Genomic DNA, 20,060 nt, shown 5'->3' on the forward strand with positions numbered 1-20,060 from the left:
CTCGTAAATCCGTCCCACCTTAAATCGCTTCTTAAAATCGTTCAAAGCTCTCCACCAGCGTCTTTTGTCATCTAAATGTGCTGATAAAAATCAGGCTGCAAAGCAGCCGGCTATTGTGAATTTCCCCTTGGGATTAATAAAGTATCTATCTATCTATCTATCTATCCATCTATTCCATCCCCACACCGACTTAGAACGTGCACAAACTTCTCCCCGATCATGCCTTGATTGATTTTCTGGGAGTGAAGTGGAGTTTTAGAGTGGAAATAATAGATCATTGTTTGTTTCGACGTTTTGAAGAAATCATTTTATGACACGATTTACCTTTATTTATTTACTTACTTCCTAAAGCCTAAAGTCACAAGTAGTGTGCAGAGGGCATGTGCAAAAATGTGTGTAATGCCACGAAAAGTGCCTGCTGACACTTTAGTATGCAAGCAATGGTATGTGCATTCTTGCTCCGATGTAGAAGGGAGCTGAGTTTACCTCTGTTACAGCGCGTCTATGTGAAAACAGCAGTATCAGATGCGGGGGTGGGGTGTGTTTGGGCTTGTGAACACGGCCGAGATAATAAAACTGACTAAAAAAAACAAAAAAACAAAGCTAACCTTTACAAGTAGCATAAATTACACTGGCTGTTACAGACTGAAATCAAATGTATGTTTTTATTCTAAAATAGTAAGACTAAGAGTAGTTTACTTCTCAAAATGGAGAGGTGCAGGATCGAACTCACAACGTTTTGATTCCCAGTCGGCAGCTGAGTCTATTGCACCACGGAGGCAGTCAGAATAATTAAGTATCAATGTCGCATGTTAGGGCGGCTTTTTGTTTGCGCAATTGTGTTAGATTTGTACCTTCTGTGAAAATATTTCTTTTGATATTTGGACTTCAGGCTTCATACATTATATAGTTTATGCCTACATTTTGTCATCTACTACTAGAATATAAAAAACGTTTCTGTTTTAACAATGTGTTTACACAGATTACTGTAGAAAAGGAACAGGCATGAAATGCGTGTGTTCCAAACAACAATCTATTATTTACACTCTAAAACTCCACTTCACTCCCAGAAAATCAATCAAGGCATGAGCTGGGAGAAGTTTGTGCACGTTCTAAGTTGGTGGGGGGATGGAATAGCTGGCTGCTTGCAGCCTGATTTTTATCAGCACATTTAGATGACAAAAGACGCTGGCGGAGAGGTGAGAAGTGATTTAAGGTGGGACGGATTTACGAGTTTTTTTGTAGGCTCTGGTAATTCTAGTGTTAATAACAAATGCCGAACAGTGAAATGTGCAGTTTTTCCATACAAAAGAAGAGAAACTAAATATGTAATATATTTAGTTACTTTTATAGAAGTAATGAGTAATGCAACTAAGTTACTTTTAAAAGTAATGTCCCCCAAAACTGAACCTGTGTAATTGAATGTGGGCTGGTGGGTGAGTGTACCCTGCAATAAACCACCTGTAATCGTGTCTTCTGTTTTCTGCCATGTACATGATGCTGCTATGGCTCCTTTCAACTTACAAAAGGAAAAAGTTGGTTTAGAAAACATATCAATAAATATATATAACCTATACCCTTCAATTATTTTGCTATAAGAATGAAAATGTGCCTTTTCATTCTAGGTCTTATTATCACCATATTTCGAACATTACATTATTGCAATTTGGGGGTAGTTGCTTTGGTTTTCCCACAATGTGAATAGTTTTGGTTTTACAATATGCCATGTTTTTCTCTCTCTTTTAAACTGTACAATAATAAAAGACAATAATAGTGTTTGTCAACATTTAGGTTTATTTAAATGGAGTCAGACACCTCTGTTTTCGGATTTGACAGCATTATCTGTGACTCCAACTCACACAGACATTTTTCTTTGAAATATCAACAGACGCAGACATGATAAAAGAAATGCCATCTGTTAAAACACAAAATAAGATAATAATAATAATTCTTCTTTTTTACTATTGTTTCCTGGCTGCCTTGAGATTTATTAAATATCTACTGCAGGGAATCAGTAAAATTTAGCAACTGTTTTATCAATCATTTTATTCACAAATACACAGGAGTGGATCCAATTGTTTGAACTCCAAACCTATGTTTTACCCTAAAAGGTTAAATTCAAAATGTGATTCACGTATAAAGACTCAGGAAACAAGTAAAGCAAAATTACAAAATAAAGAGAATCAAACAGAGCAGTTAAGTGTACACAGACGTTAATACATAAGAGGGGAGAAATGCCAAAGAACAGGAAATTAATCAGACTTATGAATAAGAAAATGAAATGTGTCAAAGTAAAAAACAAAATTACGTGTAATTCTCAATGTAACCAAAAAGAGAAGGGTTTTCAATTTGAATTGGAATGTTAGGACTGGTCTAATTTCTATATCGTTCCCAAAACACAGCACTTGGGAAATAAAACATAATTAGCCCAGGAGTCCAATTAAAAACAGAAGCTGGTTGGAACAAAAATCTGCAGGGGGGCCACAGGACCGAGTTTGAAAAACACTGATGTAGAGTCTGCATGTCCTCCCTATGTTCCTATGGATTTTCCTTCCCACATTCTAGAAATCTGTTTATTAAATGTACTCATCAACAGCACCATTTTCTCAACTAATACTGATGACAGTTGAAGTAGCAATACACTGAGCTGAGCAGATCATGGTACTGTACAATATTCCTCAGCAACTTATTCTAAACCCTGCTAGAAAATTTTAACATGCTCCCAAGCCATTTGAGAGGTATAACCTCTCCATCAGCTGCATATGCCTTGTATACCCTAAAAAGGGAGGTGTCCAGGGGCTATCATGATTATTACATGGCCAAATCTCCTTCAGTACCAGTTCTGTTCTGAGCCTCCCCCTCCCAATACTTCTGAGCTCTTCATGGTGATTTAGGCATACATTGGCAAAGATGGTGACTTAGAGTGACTAGTAAACTGAAAGCTTTGTGTGAGGACCTTCCATTACCAAGGTCAGCAAAACTGCTACTGCAGCACTTATTCACTGGTCAATCTTACAATCGGCTCCATACTTACTTGTGAACAAGAATTTACCCACTTAGGACATTGTTATTATCATAGATTAAAAGGGAACAAGCCACTGTTTTTCTGGATCAGACCATGACCTCAGATTCTGAGATGCAAATTCTTATCACAAATACATCACACAAAATATTTCAATCCGATAAAGCCAAAGAGGGTAATATTATAGGCAAACATTAGTGATGCAGTAATGAGGTCCCCAAACTGAAAAATCAGGGCAAGAGTCAAAATGCACCCTTGACAAATTTCCACACCTGCTCTGAATGAAGTCTTAAAAGAAAAATACAAAAACACAACTTTCACTTGGACGGTTTGCAGAAGAGGCTCCAGAACCCCAAACTTTGTTTGTTTTGAAATCAACAAAGCACATGTAGACACTAATTGGCAAAGTAGCATGTCCTCCAAATATGTGTTGAAGGATAAAGTTTTGGTGAACTATTCCACATCTAGGATAAAATCCCCATTGTTCCTGCTGCATCCCCGTTTCCATTATCAGTTAGTGCCTCCATTCTAGGAATAGACTTTCCCTGGAAGGCAGAGGAGTTTGAATCCCGCTGTAACTGAAGCACACCCTCTTGTCACCCTATACCAGACTACCAGTCTAAAGGCAAAACATTCCAATAATATCCTGCTGTATTAACAACTGCTGATGGGCTCTCATCCACTCCTGCAATCTTCCTATTACAGAATTTTTTAACCACCATAACCTCAGCCACCACGATGAACCCAATACCATCTATTAATTTAGGCTCTGCCTCACACTGATCTGGTGCCTCTTACACCTTAGGGCAACACCCGAGTGAGTGAGTTCAACTACACATAGCCAGTATTTGTCAGCCAAAGTTCGAGCTGCTTGCTGCCTGAGAAATGCATTACACATCCTAAGTGCTGGTTTCCACTGCAAAGGTCTACTATGACTGGATAGGTCCAACTCTGAATCCATTCAACTGGCATTGCCCTGACCTTTATCCTTTACCTTGTGAGTGTAAACACACATGGCAGATCCAGACAGATTTTGAAGTCTGAGCCTAACCACTCCTAGTCCTTGCTCAATGAGAGGGTCCAGTTTTACCAGTTACATTCAGCTATTCCTTTTCCCCTGCAAGGAGCATAAATCTTTAGACAATGTAGTGTAAGGCTTATTGAGGCACACAAGCATCAGCCTCCTAATGTAATTCATCAAAGTCCCAAATGCGAGGCTCTTAAATGTTAAAAAAGGCAAGACAACTGAATGCTTTTTTAGCTCATAGAAAAATCAAGAGACTTTTCCTAAAAATGCATTTATGAATAGAATGTTTCAATTAGAAAGTCTTGCAATACTTGCATTAGTCCTGCTGGAATAAATAATGGCTAAGGTAGGAGAAAGAGCTGCTGCTTCATTAGCAGATGTACAAGATAAACCTGCAACACAGACAAATAATTGGAATATGAGCTAATTTCTTACCCCATTCCTCTCTGCCCCCAAGAAATATTTAAATCATATTTTGAAATTGAATACTTGGAAAGTAACTGCAGTTATGATTAGAAGCCATGAAAACTAAAATGAATCTTACTGATTTCTTTTTGATATTGTACACAGTGTTGTCATTATTCAGTAACGAAGAATTGTATTAAAGTGTTTATATTTTACAGAATCATCTCAATAGTAACATTTATTAAAACTATAACAAAACACAACAGTCAATGAGTTATGTTAGATTTCACTTGTTAGTACTGGGGGATAGGCAGATGAAACATACTGTCTACAGTCTTAGAATATTAAAATATTGAGATTAAATCTTATTTTATCCAGTGATACTGGCATTTTCTCAAACTAAAACTTAATTTCTAAGAGATGAGAATTTCTACTTGATTGTATTCTAAGATTTTTAGTGAATCTCTGAGGATGGTCACCATGTTCATTTGCCTGATTAATACACCCCTTAAAAAGGATTGCAAAGTGGCATAAATATTATATATTTGTGGTGTATGAATCAAATAGCCCAAGATCAAAATCAGACATTTCTCCTTCCAACTGTGATATTAGTGAGCAACTAATAAATAGCCGAGTGGCCTGCTAATTCTCTGAGGTAGAGTATGTTAAGGAGAGATCATTCACAGTAACAGAAGGTTGTTCTAAATGAAAAGGTCTGAAAAAATCTCAGCTGTGCAGAAATGTGTATAAATTTCTAGCTGTAACACTTGCTACAGAAAATGTGGTTGAAGTGAAAGTAAAGATGTCTAGCAAAATTAATTTGATACAACCAAGCAGTTACAACACTTTGAGCAGTGCAGTGAGAGTAGTATAATAACTAATGCACCAGTTCTGCACCAGTCATCAGTAATCACAGTGTATGAAAAGACACACAAATAAGGCTGTGAATGCCTGAAATAAAAGGGCATTATGAATAAAATAATGGAGCTCACTGTTTTAGATGTCCAACAATTTTACTGCAGAAAGTCTAGATTTCTCTAATTTAATTTGTCAGTAGGACATACCTCATAAATCAGATGATTTTTTTCAGAAGTGGCACTAAAGGAGACGTAACCTACTGTATCATCTTCTATGCGAGCCCTCTTTGGAGGTAATGCAACCTCTATAAGCATTATACGTGACATATGGAACTCTGACGTTAGCCCAGTGTCATTTCTCAGCTGGTCTGCTTCACTTAAAGATAGTCTACATGTGTAGGACTTGTTTTAGCACAAAAACAGTAGCTGCTCTCACTGGGAGAGTTTGAAAAAAACTCTTGAAAGCCAGAATATTCCTAAAAGCAAAGTACACGTTAATGCCAGAAATATATCAAAAGTAAAGGAGGACGCTTTCCTTCCTAGCTTATCTTCCTTGGCTCAGTCTTAAATCAGCAGGCTGAAATGCTGTGATAGCCCTGCGGCTTTACAGATGAATATTTCCACGCACTACTGAAATTTAAGAGTGTATTCCTTTAAAAGTACATAAATGGAAGCAGGAAAACTTGCTATTTGTTAAAATGGCATTTGATTTAAGTTGTATTAAATTTGCTTTAGTGCAATACTGAATAGAAGCTGCACCGAAAAAAGGAATAAATAGCAAGATGTGCAATGCATACTATATATGTATGCATTCTTGTAGTAATTTTAGATCTATCTAAATACTATATACAACCAGTTCATGTCTCAAATGGGATGCCCTAGTAGGAAATTCAAGGCTGGGGGCAGATATTAAATCTCCAGGTCACTAGTGGGCAGCAACAGCGGCTAATGGAATTAAATAAAAGAGCCGCTGAGGCTCCTTGGACTTGTAGTTTCTGAAAGAGTCTCTGTGAGAGCCAGTAGGATTCAGAAGAGCTGGAGTGGCACCAAATGCACACCCGGGGCTAGCATCTTAGGGGTCTCCATCTCCTCAGTTAGTCTGAGCCTGATGTTGGAGAGGACACTTCTAGAAAGGAAGTAGAAGAGATCACTTAATGTGATTAAAAGAGGTAGTGAGACAATTAGTTAGCTCTGGCTGGTTAGTTAGGACCAGAAATCATACACTGTATTGTTTTGTTGCTTTGTTATACCTTTTGAATGTGTTCTTTCTGTTATTTCCTTCCTAAACGTATTTAACCTTTCTTCAAATTTGTGCTCAGTAAATGCTCATCTTTCTACTAATGGACCATATGGTGTTTTAGAGTTGAATGCTGACTCCTGAGTGTTTACTGCGCATATTTTGTGTATTTCTATGTATGTACTGTAAGGTGTTTTCTTGAGACATTGTATGTAACTTTATGCTTTATATCTGTATATTTCTACATTGCTCCGGGTTTGTTGATTAAATTATTTCCTATACAAATACATTGAACTGAACCAGTGCATCGCTAATACATTAACATATTTTGCCATTTTCACTAGTAAAATTATGTAAACTGCTAAGCACCCCTCTGACATCAAACTAACTACAGTGAAATGGAAAGTACAAACCTTCTAACCATTAACATGTGAACACAATATCCCTTTGGATTTCCTTTCCATTCATTTTTAACCTGGGTTGTTCTTATATAGTAGCTAAGGATGCAGCCAGTCACAGCGGCACTGTGCAGAAGACAGGACCCAACTTGGACTGGGGGCTACAGTAGGCATTTCCTGTACACACCAGAAAGAGGGACTTACCATTTAGTCTATAAAACTAATTTGATTAAGATCAATATTGTCATAGGTGCAGTTAAGTTATCCAAATATTTCACATTTTTAAACATTATCTCAGTTTACATTTCTACTTCTCAGTAGTTTGTTCCACAACCAACTATGTGAAGAAGTGCATCATGGCTTCCGTTTCATTTTCTATCAGTGTTCTCACTGTTAATTGTAAATTTCCTTAAAGAGATTTTAGATGACCTAGATTTAGTCCCCATGCAGATTTCGCTTCCCAAGACTAAATTGGTTTGAACTGCTTACCCCGTGAAATCTGTCCAGCGATACACTTAATTGCTCATCTTGCAAAGCTGTAAAGCTGTCTTTTTTTAGTGTGAGGACTCTCATGCGGTGCTCCAGATGAGGTTTAACTGGCACAAAATTCACACATCCACTCACACAGGATTAAATCAACATTAGAAATCACCCTAAAGGCACAGTCACACTACCTGACCTTTCCAGTGATATTCAGTCATAGCCTTCACTTAGTGAGCTATCAAGAGTTGCGGTGCATACCCATGGCCATCAGTAGTTTAGTGTGCCACCACCAGCAATTCACTCATAGTGGTCTGTGACTTGTATTAATTCAGAGAGGTGTGTGTGCAAGAATTGATAACCAGTGAGGTCACATATGTAAGTATAATGAATCCAATGCGGCTTAAAGGAAAGAAAGAAAAACTGGTGTTTTGGACTACACAAAAAGAACAAAGATTTGTCATTTGTCTGTCCGATGTCCTGAGTTTGCCATGGCAGAAAGAAAAACAGAAAAGGATAGGCAGAGAGTGCAGGTGAACTTGCTATACCTTGAAAACTTTTGTACACCCACTGATATGATCAGGTTGCAATTTAACTGGCTGACAATTTAGAAAATGTCTCATGATACTTTGGAAATTTAAAACTGTGCTGAAAAGTTGCAAGTTCTTCGTGATTCTTAGTCATGCAATTGGATATACCCGAGATGAGGATATCCAGTAGCTGCATTCATTAAGTTGGACATGTTCTTCCACTCTAAGTCATGTAGTGAGCTGCCAGATTTAGACATGTGGAGAAACCTGCAGTACTGCTTTAACATGTACAGTTTTACATGAACAGTGTGTGGCTATGATTCAAGCTGAGGACCCTGGAACTGTGAAGCAACAGGTGTACCCACTGGGTCACCATGCAGACATACAATAACACAATGTATAATAAATAAATTAAAATACTAATCTAATATGCTGTATGTACAGTATAACTAAATGAAAATGGATCATGGTCATTTCTGAAAACCTAAATAGAGGTGAAATAAGACATAGCAACCTGTTTTTTTATCATGGAATATAATCTTAACCTTAAGTAACATAGCATAATGGATAAATATTTCCTAACACTTTTATGTTTTTGTTATAAATTTCATTAATGTGTGTGCTACACAATTACTGGAACAACTGTTTAGATATGTGTTTTCAGAAAACCTGCCATGGTTGTCAGATGGACCACTGGATTCCTTTTACCTACAACAAATCTTTGCTGTAAATGAAGTCTTCATTAATTATCCATTAGTTTTTCATATACACTTAGCACTGATTAGATCTGCTGACAGATCTGTTCACTGAATTGATATATACGCATTAAAATAGCACCACGCATATCATTGTGTAAGAGGAGGTCAAATAGTGTTAAACTTACTTAAAATAAGATGAATGGAAGTGATAAAGTTCACACGATTCAGCACGACAGGCTGCAGTATTTAATCATAATAACATTTACTAATGTCAGAAGGGAGCTATAAGTGGAGCAACAATGAAAAAACATGGTAGAGTACATAATTAATAACTCAACAGAAGTGGATTCTTGAGTGCTTCCTGGAACATAAACAGGGTGAAGGGAATGTTGAGAGCTCACTCCAACACCCTGACATTAACAAGTGATAACAAACAATACTCTGCTTATGATGCAAACATGACCCTTGCAGGAACTGAGGCACAAAATCATCCTGTACCACTGTTACAGTAGCAATAATAAATGAAGTTCAGTATGCCACATGATTGTATACATACATTTTCCAAACTAGCGTATTCCAAGTTAAGTCATAAAGTACTGAAGCTTATCTCACAGAGCATGCTCAAACAACCACACTCACTCATACAGGACCAATGTAGACGCACTGATCAATCTAAACTGCACATTTTAGGGATGTGGGAAGAAATTAATGTCCCAGATGAAAATCCATGAAGAAACAAGGCTAATGTAAAATCTGCACCATGCCTGGGTCTGGATTTTAACCTAGGACTTCAGAACTAAGATGCCGCAATATTAACTGCTGTACTTCCAAAGCAGTCTGGTTTTTGGTGCTCACGATAATTCATGTTTCAATTAACATGTATCAGTACCAGCAAAACTAGTATTTGACTCTGAAAGCAGTTATTGCATGTTAAGATGTGTAGATATGTGCAAATCACAGGGTAAAGAATTGCGAAAAACTCAAGTACTTTACTCATAGGAGCAGAGACTAACAAACCAAAATGGTAAAAACTGTTAAATGGAACCAGTGTGGTGAGAGTCAAAGGCTGCTTCTTCCATTATGACTCCTTAAAGCATGAAATAAACATAATTACATATTTGATTATTCACTTATTTTGATCATTTCCTAATTTATTTGTCACAAATTCTCAATAGAGTCCTGCCCCATATACAGCAATCGCACACTTAAGATTTCAGGCAAGCTATAGAATAATAATATTTTCAACCTGCAATTCTCTGGTTCCAGATTAAAATCATTATACACTGCATTTTATTTTTTAAATATTAAATATATAATAAATATTATAATATTTGGGAATTAGTTTTTTACAGAGCTACTCAGAAACTGCAACAGCAATACCCAACTGCAGCACGATCAAAATGGTCAGAAACAAAAAAAATGCTATCTATGTTAATTTGTCATTTTCCATGGGAATGGTGGTGGGAGGTGGTGGCGGTGTTTGGAGTTTAAAAGAAAAAAAGCTACACTTCTTTTTCATGCTATAATAAAGGTCATTAGACAGATGCTAAGGATAGCACATGGACTTTTTTAGTGTATTAATATTTGGAAAAAACTTTGGATACTGATATTGGATATTGATCGTGGGCTATTTTACAGACAGACCTCACTATGTGCGTCTCGGGAACTGCAGGTCGGACATTGTGGTCAGCAACACAGGAGCGCTGCAGGGGACTGTACTTTCTCCGGTCCTGTTCAGCCTATATACATCGGACTTCCAATACAACTCTGAGTCCTGCCACGTGCAGAATTTCACTGACGACACTGCTATTGTGGGCTGCATCAGGAGTGGGCAGGAGGAGGAGTATAGGAACCTAATCAAGGACTTTGTTAAATGGTGCGACTCAAACCACCTACAAGTGAACACCAGCAAAACCAAGGAGCTGGAGGTGGATTTTAGGAGGACAAGGCCCCTCATGGACCCCGTGATCATCAGAGGTGTCTGTGTGCAGGGGGTGCAGACCTATAAATACCTGGGAGTGCAGCTGGATGATAAATTGGACTGGACTGCCAATACAGATGCTCTGTGCAAGAGAGGACAGAGCCGACTATACTTCCTTAGAAGGCTGGGGTCCTTCAACCTCTGCAATAAGATGCTACAGATGTTCTATCAGACGGTTGTGGTGAGTGCCCTCTTCTACACGGTGGTGTGCTGGGGAGGCAGCATAAAGAAGAAGGACGCCTCACATCTGGACAAACGGGTGAGAAAGGCAGGCTCTATTGTAGGCACAAAGCTGGACAGTTTGACATCCATAGCAGAGCAACAGGCGCTGAGCAGGCTCCTGTCAATCATGGAGAATCCACTGCATCCACTAAACAGTATCATCTTCAGACAGAGGAGCAACTTCATCGACAGATTGCTGTCACTGTCCTGCTCCACTGACAGACCGAGGAGATCGTTCCTCCCCCACACTATGCAACTCTTCAGTTCCACTCGGGAGGGTAAATGTTAACACTATACAAAGTTATTGTCTGTTATACCTGCATTTTTATCACTCTTTAATTTAATATTGTTTTTTATCAGTATGCTGCTGCTGGAGTAAGTGAATGTCCCCTTGGGATTAATAAAGTATTTATGTAAGTGTGTATGTATGAATGTATCTATCTAATTTTACATTCTACGAAGCAAACCAATAGCTTTACAGAAGATGCTAACTTTTTCAAGCAGGGAATTATCTATGTGGGTTCACTTCCTAGGTTCTGCTTGCGTGAAGAGTGCTTTGAGTAGTAAAAAAAGCACTATAAAAATGCAAAGAATTATTATTATTACTACTACTACTACTACTATTATTATTATTATTATTAAAACAAAAGTTAAAATGTTCTAATTAGGTAAGGGTGATATGCTGTATCCCATAAAACAATTTTTACATATCCAAAGAAAGTGTTATAGCAACTGTGGGAGAATAAGTTGGAGATAAGAATAGTTAAGTACTTTGGTTTGTAGTGCACATTGAAATATAAAAGCATTTGTTTTACAAATGTCATGAATAGACTGCTGAAATTTTCAAGTTAACAAGTAGAATGTTACAGAGGGATAATAGACAGAAACTGTCTGATGTAATGTTCTTTCATGCAACTAGGACTTGTTAGTTAGCACATACACAGTTTTCATACCAGAATAAGAGCTGAGTTCAAGAGATATTGAGGAACAAGGATATAATGGAGATTTTTATTTTAGGCTGGTTGTGCTCTATGCTAAAGCATTTCATGTCTTTTAACCAATCATAGTATGATATTCAAGTATTAATTCAACACTGTTATGCAAATTCAGTTGTTTATAAAGCAGACCTCTGCCTTTATGTTTTTGATCATTCTGTAACAGACTACTGTGATGAATGTTCCCTCTTCGGCATTTGCTAAAGAGAACATTAAAGTCAAATGAACAGGTTCTTTCCTGCCTGGTTTCTGACTCCTCAAGGTTTTATCAAACTTGTCTTTAATTAACATGCCAATTTCTTTCACAAACAAAACCAGGAAAGAAATGACTGTGAATTGTATCACTCTGTGTTAAAACACAACTTGGCCACTATTGTGGTATGAAATGATGGAAATACGATTTCTATAATTTCTGTCTGCCCTTTCACCACCAAAAATGTAAGAAATTGGTTCACTTTTTGCTAAATCAATTTATTTTTCATTTTATTTTCATTCCACATACCCTCATGAGATTTATGGTGGCAACATATCAAGCTGAGCAAACCTGACAACTCCCCATCATTTTTTTGCATTCCTTCTTGGAGAATTACCAGATGATCCCAGACCTTAGAAGAGAAAGAATCCCTCCATCCTGTCCTGGGTCTGCTTAAGGGTCTTCTCCAAGTGGACTTTTGGCTTGTACACTTTCTGAAGAAGACTTCCGACTTCCAAAAGGGGCATTTTAACTACATGCCCAAAGCCCCTCAAATGGCAACTTTTAAACCAGAAAGAAAAAGTTCTACTCCAAGATTCTCCCATATTGCTGAATTTTCCACTCTGTCTCTGAGATCAAGTCCAGGAGTTTCATTTTGGAATTCATTCTTGTGGCAATTACTTTGAACTCAAAACCATATCTCAAAATGTGGAAGTAAACTGATTAGTAAATCAAAAACCATCTGAGGCTCCATCTTAACTCTTGTGCTCCATCTTCACAAAGCATCCTCAAAGTTCTGCCATTATACTGATTTTGTGGTCAATCTCATGATCATCTCTTCCATCACTCATGAACAAGATTCCAAGTTATTTGAACATCTCCAATTGGGGCAGCTGCTTCAGAGGACAAGGCAATGTTTTTCTGGGAGAGGATTATGGACTTGGGTGGTGCTGATTCTCAGGCTAAGTGCATCACAGCCAGCTATGAACCATTCAAGTGTGTGTCATTGCTCATAGTCAGATGACTCCAATTCAATTCATCCATCCATCCATCCATCCATCCATTATCCATCCGTTATATCCTAACTACAGGGTCACTTAATTCTAGTATAGTGCTTTTCATTAGGTTAAGAGCACTTATTCAGATTAATTATATAACAGCAGAAGAAAACTGCTTTCATTTACGACAGAAATTCATCTGCTTTATTAAATGTAAACAAAGACACACTAATATGAAGAACAGCATAGTGGGTGCAAGGTGATTATGGAGTTACCAGTGGAATACTTTATTGAATATTGAAATTCAGACCAATACATCTGAAGGAAACATACTTTTGGTACACACCTGTCAACAATATAAAAACTGCAATAGTTAAACCAGGAAACTTTGTATATTTAGATGTTGAAAACATACCAGTTGTTTTGCTTGTTTTAGTTTTATTAAGGGTCATAACATTTTATAAAATATGACAAAAAATCTCACCTGTAAGCATATATGTTGTGGGTGGCATTTGCAATCTTCTTATTCTCATACAGTTTATTAAGCACAAGTTTCACCTGTAAATGTAAAAAAAGAAATCTAAATTCTATGGGTAGTTATTTGTTAAAAACATTTTTGAAAAGAAGTTTTGCTCTCGAAATTAATAATAAAATAAGAAATCTGATAAAATGAATTGTAAAAGGACCATGAAAGGAGCACTTTGAATTTTTGTCATTTCCTTCAGTTATACTACATATTTATGCTGTACATTTGTGTCAGAGTTTTTATTTGTAAAGCACTTAGAGCTTCTAAGGCAAAGGAATTAGCTTTGTTCACCTGATTCCTATTTATGTTTGTCACCTTGTATATTTATTAACACTAGAATTACCAGAGCCTACGAGAAAACTTGTAAATCCGGCACACCTTAAATCCGTTCGCACCTCTCTGTCAGTGTCTTTTGTCCTGTAAATGTGCTGATTAAGACAAGCAGCAAGCAGCCTGCTACTCCATCCCCCCACTATCGCAGAACTTCACAAAGTTCACCCAGCTCATGCCTTGTTTGATTATCTGGGAGTGAACTGCTGGAGTTTTAGAGTGGAAATAATAGATCGTTATTTGGAACACATGCATTTCATGTGTGTTCCGTTTCTACAGTAATCTGTGTAAACACATTGTTAAAACAGAAACCTTTTTATATTTTAGTAATAAATGTTACAGAATGTAGGCATAAACTATAGAATGTGTAAAGCCTGAAGTCCAAAGATCTAATAAACACTTTCACAAAACGTTCAAGGACAATACAACAGCTTCTGTGGCATAGCGGTAAGATTTGCTGACTTTTAGTCAAGAGTTTGATCCCCACTGCCTCCTATATTTGCCGTTTTCAGTAGTGAGCTGCTTTTATCTGTACTAATAAAAGGCAAAGCCCTCACTGACTGACTGACTGACTCACTCACTCACTGACTCATCACTAATTCTCCAACTTCCCGTGTAGGTAGAAGGCTGAAATTTGGCAGGCTTATCCCTTGCAGCTTACTTACAAAAGTTAAGCAGGTTTCATTTTGAAATTCTACACGTAACGGTCGACAATGTCCGCCATGTTGAACTTTCTTATTTATGGCCCCATCTTCACGGTATTTGGTAGGCGGCTTCCCTGCGCTAACCGAAACCAATGTACGTACTTATTTTGGTGGTATGATGCCACTGTAGGCCGTCATATTGAACTTTCCAACGTCACTAGTTCTCCAACTTCCCGTGTAGGTAGAAGGCCGAAATTTGGCAGGCTCATTCCTAACAGCTTACTTACAAAAGTTAAGCAGGATTTATTTCGAAATTCTATACGTAACGGTCATAACGGTTAACAACGTTCGCCATGTTGAACTTATTTATTTATGGCCCCATCTTCACGAAATTTGGTAGGCGGCTTCCCTGCGCTAACCAAAACCGATGTACGTACTTATTTCAGTGGTATGATGTCACTGTCGGCCGCCATATTGAACTTTCCAGCATCACTAATTCTCCAATTTCCCTTGTACGTAGAAGGCTGAAATTTGGCAAGTTCATTCCTTACAGCTTACTTACAAAAGTTAAGCAGGATTCATTTCGAAATTCTATACGTAACGGTCATAACGGTTGACAACGTTCGCCATGTTGAACTTATTTATTTATGGCCCCATCTTCACGAAATTTGGTAGGCGGCTTCCCTGCGCTAACCAAAACCGATGTACGTACTTATTTCAGTGGTATGATGTCACTGTCGGCCGCCATATAGAACTTTTCAACAGTCTTTGTTACTTATGGGCCCTTCTTCAAGAAATTTGGTATGCGGGTTCCCAACGCTAACTGAATCCTACTTACATACATATATATGTCCATAGCCTGCAGCTCGGTCACCGTGTGAGGCGGTGTTGGGTCCCCCACCCCAACGCCTCCCACATTGTTGGCTGCCTGCCTATATAAGGCCGTCTTATCGCTCCGGTCTCTACATTCCCTTCCTTGCTTCGCCACGGGATTCACGTCTCCCTGCTGATAACTACAGCCTTTTTATTTAATCCACGGCTTCTCCGCTGTTTTATTGTTCGTTTATTACGATTATAGCTATTGTGTAGGTATTTTAGACTTACTTTACATTGTTCAGGTACCCGTTTCCTTTATCATTCCAACCGTACCCCCATTAACATGTCTATCGAGGTGATCACCATCGATCAAAGAACTGTCACTTACTGAGTGGTTTCCATGCCCGGAGATGGCACCTGCCTTTTCCATTCTCTTTGTTACATATTGCACGGCCATATCGGGCTCACTCTTGATATCCGGAGGAACATTGTACCTTATGTATTGAATGACTGGGACAGGTTCAAGGTGTGGACTGATGACGGTACAGGAGATAATTATAGTACACAGGAGCACTATAAGCGTGAAATGCTTAAGCCCTATGCATCTGCATGTGAGTTGATGGCTGCCGCTGAATTGTTCAGTTGTCGCTTTCAAGTGTACCGAAATGGCCAAATATTTTACACCTTTCGACAACCGCCAATGCCTCTTAAACATCTTAGATTCACAGGTGACGATTTCAGTAGTGGACGCTTTGATGTTTATGAATGTTTAAACTCTCAAAAGCTAGATCTGAAGTTATCGATGAAACCGGTTGTATGCTTAAAACACTTGACAGATGACGAATGTCACTTCAACACAAGTCCTGCAAATACTGTCATAATTGAAACAAACCATGAAACTCAAACAGATTATGACAGCAGCAATCCAAGCTGTGAGATTTCAGACAAGATTACTTTTTACATGGCCAACTGTACGTTGCATGCTCAAGAGTAAGCTCAGCGTACAGCGTGGTCATATTACAACCGGAGGGCCGAACTGACAATGTGGTATACAAAGAGATCCTTAACAAATAATTATTGGTATATTTTCCCTCAGTTTAAAAAAGTTTAATTTTCTTCTTGATAAAAATTTTAAGGCAGTACTTCACCACTGCAAAGCGCGGGTATTTTGCTAGTTGTTAATATTATACAGTACACACATACATTTAGGTTGTGTCTGTAAGAAAGCCAAGTACATTTATAGTATTGTACTTGTAAAAGTTACTTTTTTTTTCACTTCACTTCACAATCACGATACATACTACCGCCCTAGGGATCTGACGCTGTTAGTTTTATTTGAAATCAGGAGTAACTGTAGATGTGAGTGGTGTTTTGAGGCAATGGAACTGGGCATTCTCTGATCTGGAGGGATAAAAGCTGACACACAAACGCTGGTGAATCTGCCTTCTTCATATTTCACCGTCCCTTTATTTTTTTTATTCAGTTTTATTGAGTGTTCCAGCTCACGCAGAATTAGTATGCACCTTATGGTTTATGATGTCAAAAAAAAAAATAAACCAGAGACGTAGGTATATATGATATTTGGAATTATTCATTTTATGACCTTTTATCAGGTCAGTTCAGTGCTACAGTATATGCAATCATCAAATTCAAATGTTAACAGTTCTCACACACGCAACGACAGTTATTCCTCTCTATGCTGTGGTTTCTATTACACACCTGAAAGAAAGAGATAATATATGTGACATTTTGAAAAAATCATTTTATGACCTGAATAGTACCAATCAGAAAACATTGTCGCACTAATGCAATATTATTTGAAAATGAACAGCGTCAGATTGGGTATGAATTTACACTGGCACTGTTACTTAGAGTCAGATCAGACGCATAACAAACGTATGTGTGTACTGTATAATATTAACAATTAGAGCAGCTCACTACTGAAAACGGCAAATATAGGAGGCAGCGGGGATCAAACCGGTGGCCCCTTGATTACAAGTCAGCAAATCTTACCGCTACGCCACGGAAGCTGTTGTATCGTCCTTGAACCTTTTGTGAAAGTGTTTTTTGATCTTTGGACTTCAGGCTTCACACATTCTATAGTTTATGCCTACATTCTGTAACATTTATTACTAAAATATGAAAAAAATTCTGTTTTAACAATGTGTTTACACAGATGCTAATTAATCTAAAATGCTCCAGACAAGTGTGTCTGTATTTTCCCACTTTGTCATTCATACACTCACCTAAAGGATTATTAGGAACACCATACTAATACGGTGTTTGACCCCCTTTCGCCTTCAGAACTACCTTAATTCTACGTGGCATTGATTCAACAAGGTGCTGAAAGCATTCTTTAGAAATGTTGGCCCATACTGATAGGATAGCATCTTGCAGTTGATGGAGATTTGTGGGATGCACATCAAGGGCACGAAGCTCCCGTTCCACCACATCCCAAAGATGCTCTATTGGGTTGAGATCTGGTGACTGTGGGGGCCATTTTAGTACAGTGAACTCATTGTCATGTTCAAGAAACCAATTTGAAATGATTCGAGCTTTGTGACATGGTGCATTATCCTGCTGGAAGTAGCCATCAGAGGATGGGTACATGGTGGTCATGAAGGGATGGACATGGTCAGAAACAATGCTCAGGTAGCCCGTGGCATTTAAACGATGCCCAATTGGCACTAAGGGGCCTAAAGTGTGCCAAGAAAACATCCCCCACACCATTACACCACCACCACCAGCCTGCACAGTGGTAACAAGGCATGATGGATCCATGTTCTCATTCTGTTTACGCCAAATTCTGACTCTACCATTTGAATGTCTCAACAGAAATCGAGACTCCAGTCTCCAGTTTTCAACTGTCCAATTTTGGTGAACTTGTGCAAATTGTAGCCTCTTTTTCCTATTTGTAGTGGAGATGAGTGGTACCCGGTGGGGTCTTCTGCTGTTGTAGCCCATCCACCTCAAGGTTGTGCGTGTTGTGGCTTCACAAATGCTTTGCTGCATACCTCGGTTGTAATGAGTGGTTATTTCAGTCAAAGTTGCTCTTCTATCAGCTTGAATCAGTTGGCCCATTATCCTCTGACCTCTAGCATCAACAAGGCATTTTTGCCCACAGGACTGCCGCATACTGGATGTTTTTCCCTTTTCACACCATTCTTTGTAAACCCTAGAAATGGTTGTGCATGAAAATCCCAGTAACTGAGCAGATTGTGAAATACTCAGACTGGCCCGTCTGGCACCAACAACCATGCCAAGCTCAAAATTGCTTAAATCACCTTTCTTTCCCATTCTGACATTCAGTTTGGAGTTCAGGAGATTGTCTTGACCAGGGCCACACCCCTAAATGCATTGAAGCAACTGCCATGTGATTGGTTGATTAGATAATTGCATTAATGAGAAATTGAACAGGTGTTCCTAATAATCCTTTAGGTGAGTGTATATGCTATGTTATCCTTATTTATAGCTGCAGTCTTATTAGAAGCTTTACTAGCGTAATGCTTTACTATTTTTAAGGGTTACCCTTTAAGCATATCCAAAAACAAGCATTAAATGGCAGCTTCCTGCTTATACTCTAATGAACCTAGAAAGTCACTGGGTTTAGTGAGGGGGTGTTAGAAGTCACCTACACGCAGGTAATGTTAAGAGACAGAAGATAAAAGGGGAATGTCAGTGTTTTGTCTGGCTACATTTATTTTAACTATTGGACAAATAGTTACTAGAACTGTCTTTTTGCATTGCAACTTTACACTTAATAAAAAGTGCAGAGGTGTCAAACACGTAATTGTCACAGTTTCATTCTGGTATCATATATTCAAAACAGTCAACATACTGTGGTGCTTGAAAGTTAGTGAACCCTTCAGAGTTTTTCCATATTACTGCATAAATATGATTTAAAAAAGGGGTGAAAAAATCCAGTCCTGAAGGGCAGCAGTGACGGCAGGTCTTCATTCAAACCATCTTCTTAATCAGTGACCAGTTTTTACTGCTAATTAACTTCTTTTGCCTTAGTGTTAATCCCTTAGGTCCCTTAGGGATTTATACTTCACACTCAGAATGCATACATGCACACCTCATGGCTGCCATGCGTTCCCAGCGTTCATTTGAAGCATCCTCTGAGCACATCCCCAGAAATTAACAAGACGCATGTGCAAGCTGCAGTACTGTACCAGCAAAAAATAGTGGGACGGAGTGTGTTCAAGTTGGAACATGACATCAGAGTCTCTGTTTACCATCAACATGTGACAGAAAGCCGCTTTTCAGATCCTACAGAATCAATGTGCGTGCTTCAATGTTTGATGAAGGGTTCAATGTGAAGCAAAATGCCAACATAAAAATGCATTTGTGGTGCTTTTATATTTAAGCGTTACATATTCCCCATTGTAATGAAACGTTACATTTTAAAAGTCTCACATACCATCTTCTGTGCTAACATTTGTTTGCACCTTCTCAACAGCAACAGAATGTACGGCAGAGTACTTGAGCGACAGAGAAAAAAAATTAGGGACACAGAGAAAAGGTCTATTTTGTTATTAAAGTGGAAATTTAGATTTTAATCTTATAGTTTATTTTGTCATTAAAGTAAAATGTCGTAAACATCATCTTGAAACCGACCCAGTTGTTAATCACTACATGCTTCTGGGGCTTCCTCCTGAACTAACTGCTGCAGCAAGCAGCAACTGCCACACAGAACAC

At 38.2% G+C, this 20,060-nt stretch overlaps 1 protein-coding gene across 5 annotated transcripts in view; it reads right to left on the bottom strand.

Annotated features, from left to right (window-relative positions):
• Window positions 1–20,060, bottom strand: part of impact (impact RWD domain protein) — a 417,506-nt gene that overhangs the window by 111,645 nt on the left and 285,801 nt on the right. For all 5 annotated transcript variants that reach the window (XM_039754714.1, XM_039754711.1, XM_039754713.1 and 2 more), the window contains one exon: window positions 13,528–13,601. In XM_039754714.1, coding sequence (XP_039610648.1) covers window positions 13,528–13,601 — 74 coding nt within the window. The remainder of the gene's footprint in view (window positions 1–13,527; window positions 13,602–20,060) is intronic.

The sequence above is a fragment of the Polypterus senegalus genome, chromosome 5 (assembly GCF_016835505.1).
Source record: "Polypterus senegalus isolate Bchr_013 chromosome 5, ASM1683550v1, whole genome shotgun sequence".
NCBI classification, from domain to species: Eukaryota; Metazoa; Chordata; class Cladistia; order Polypteriformes; family Polypteridae; genus Polypterus; species Polypterus senegalus.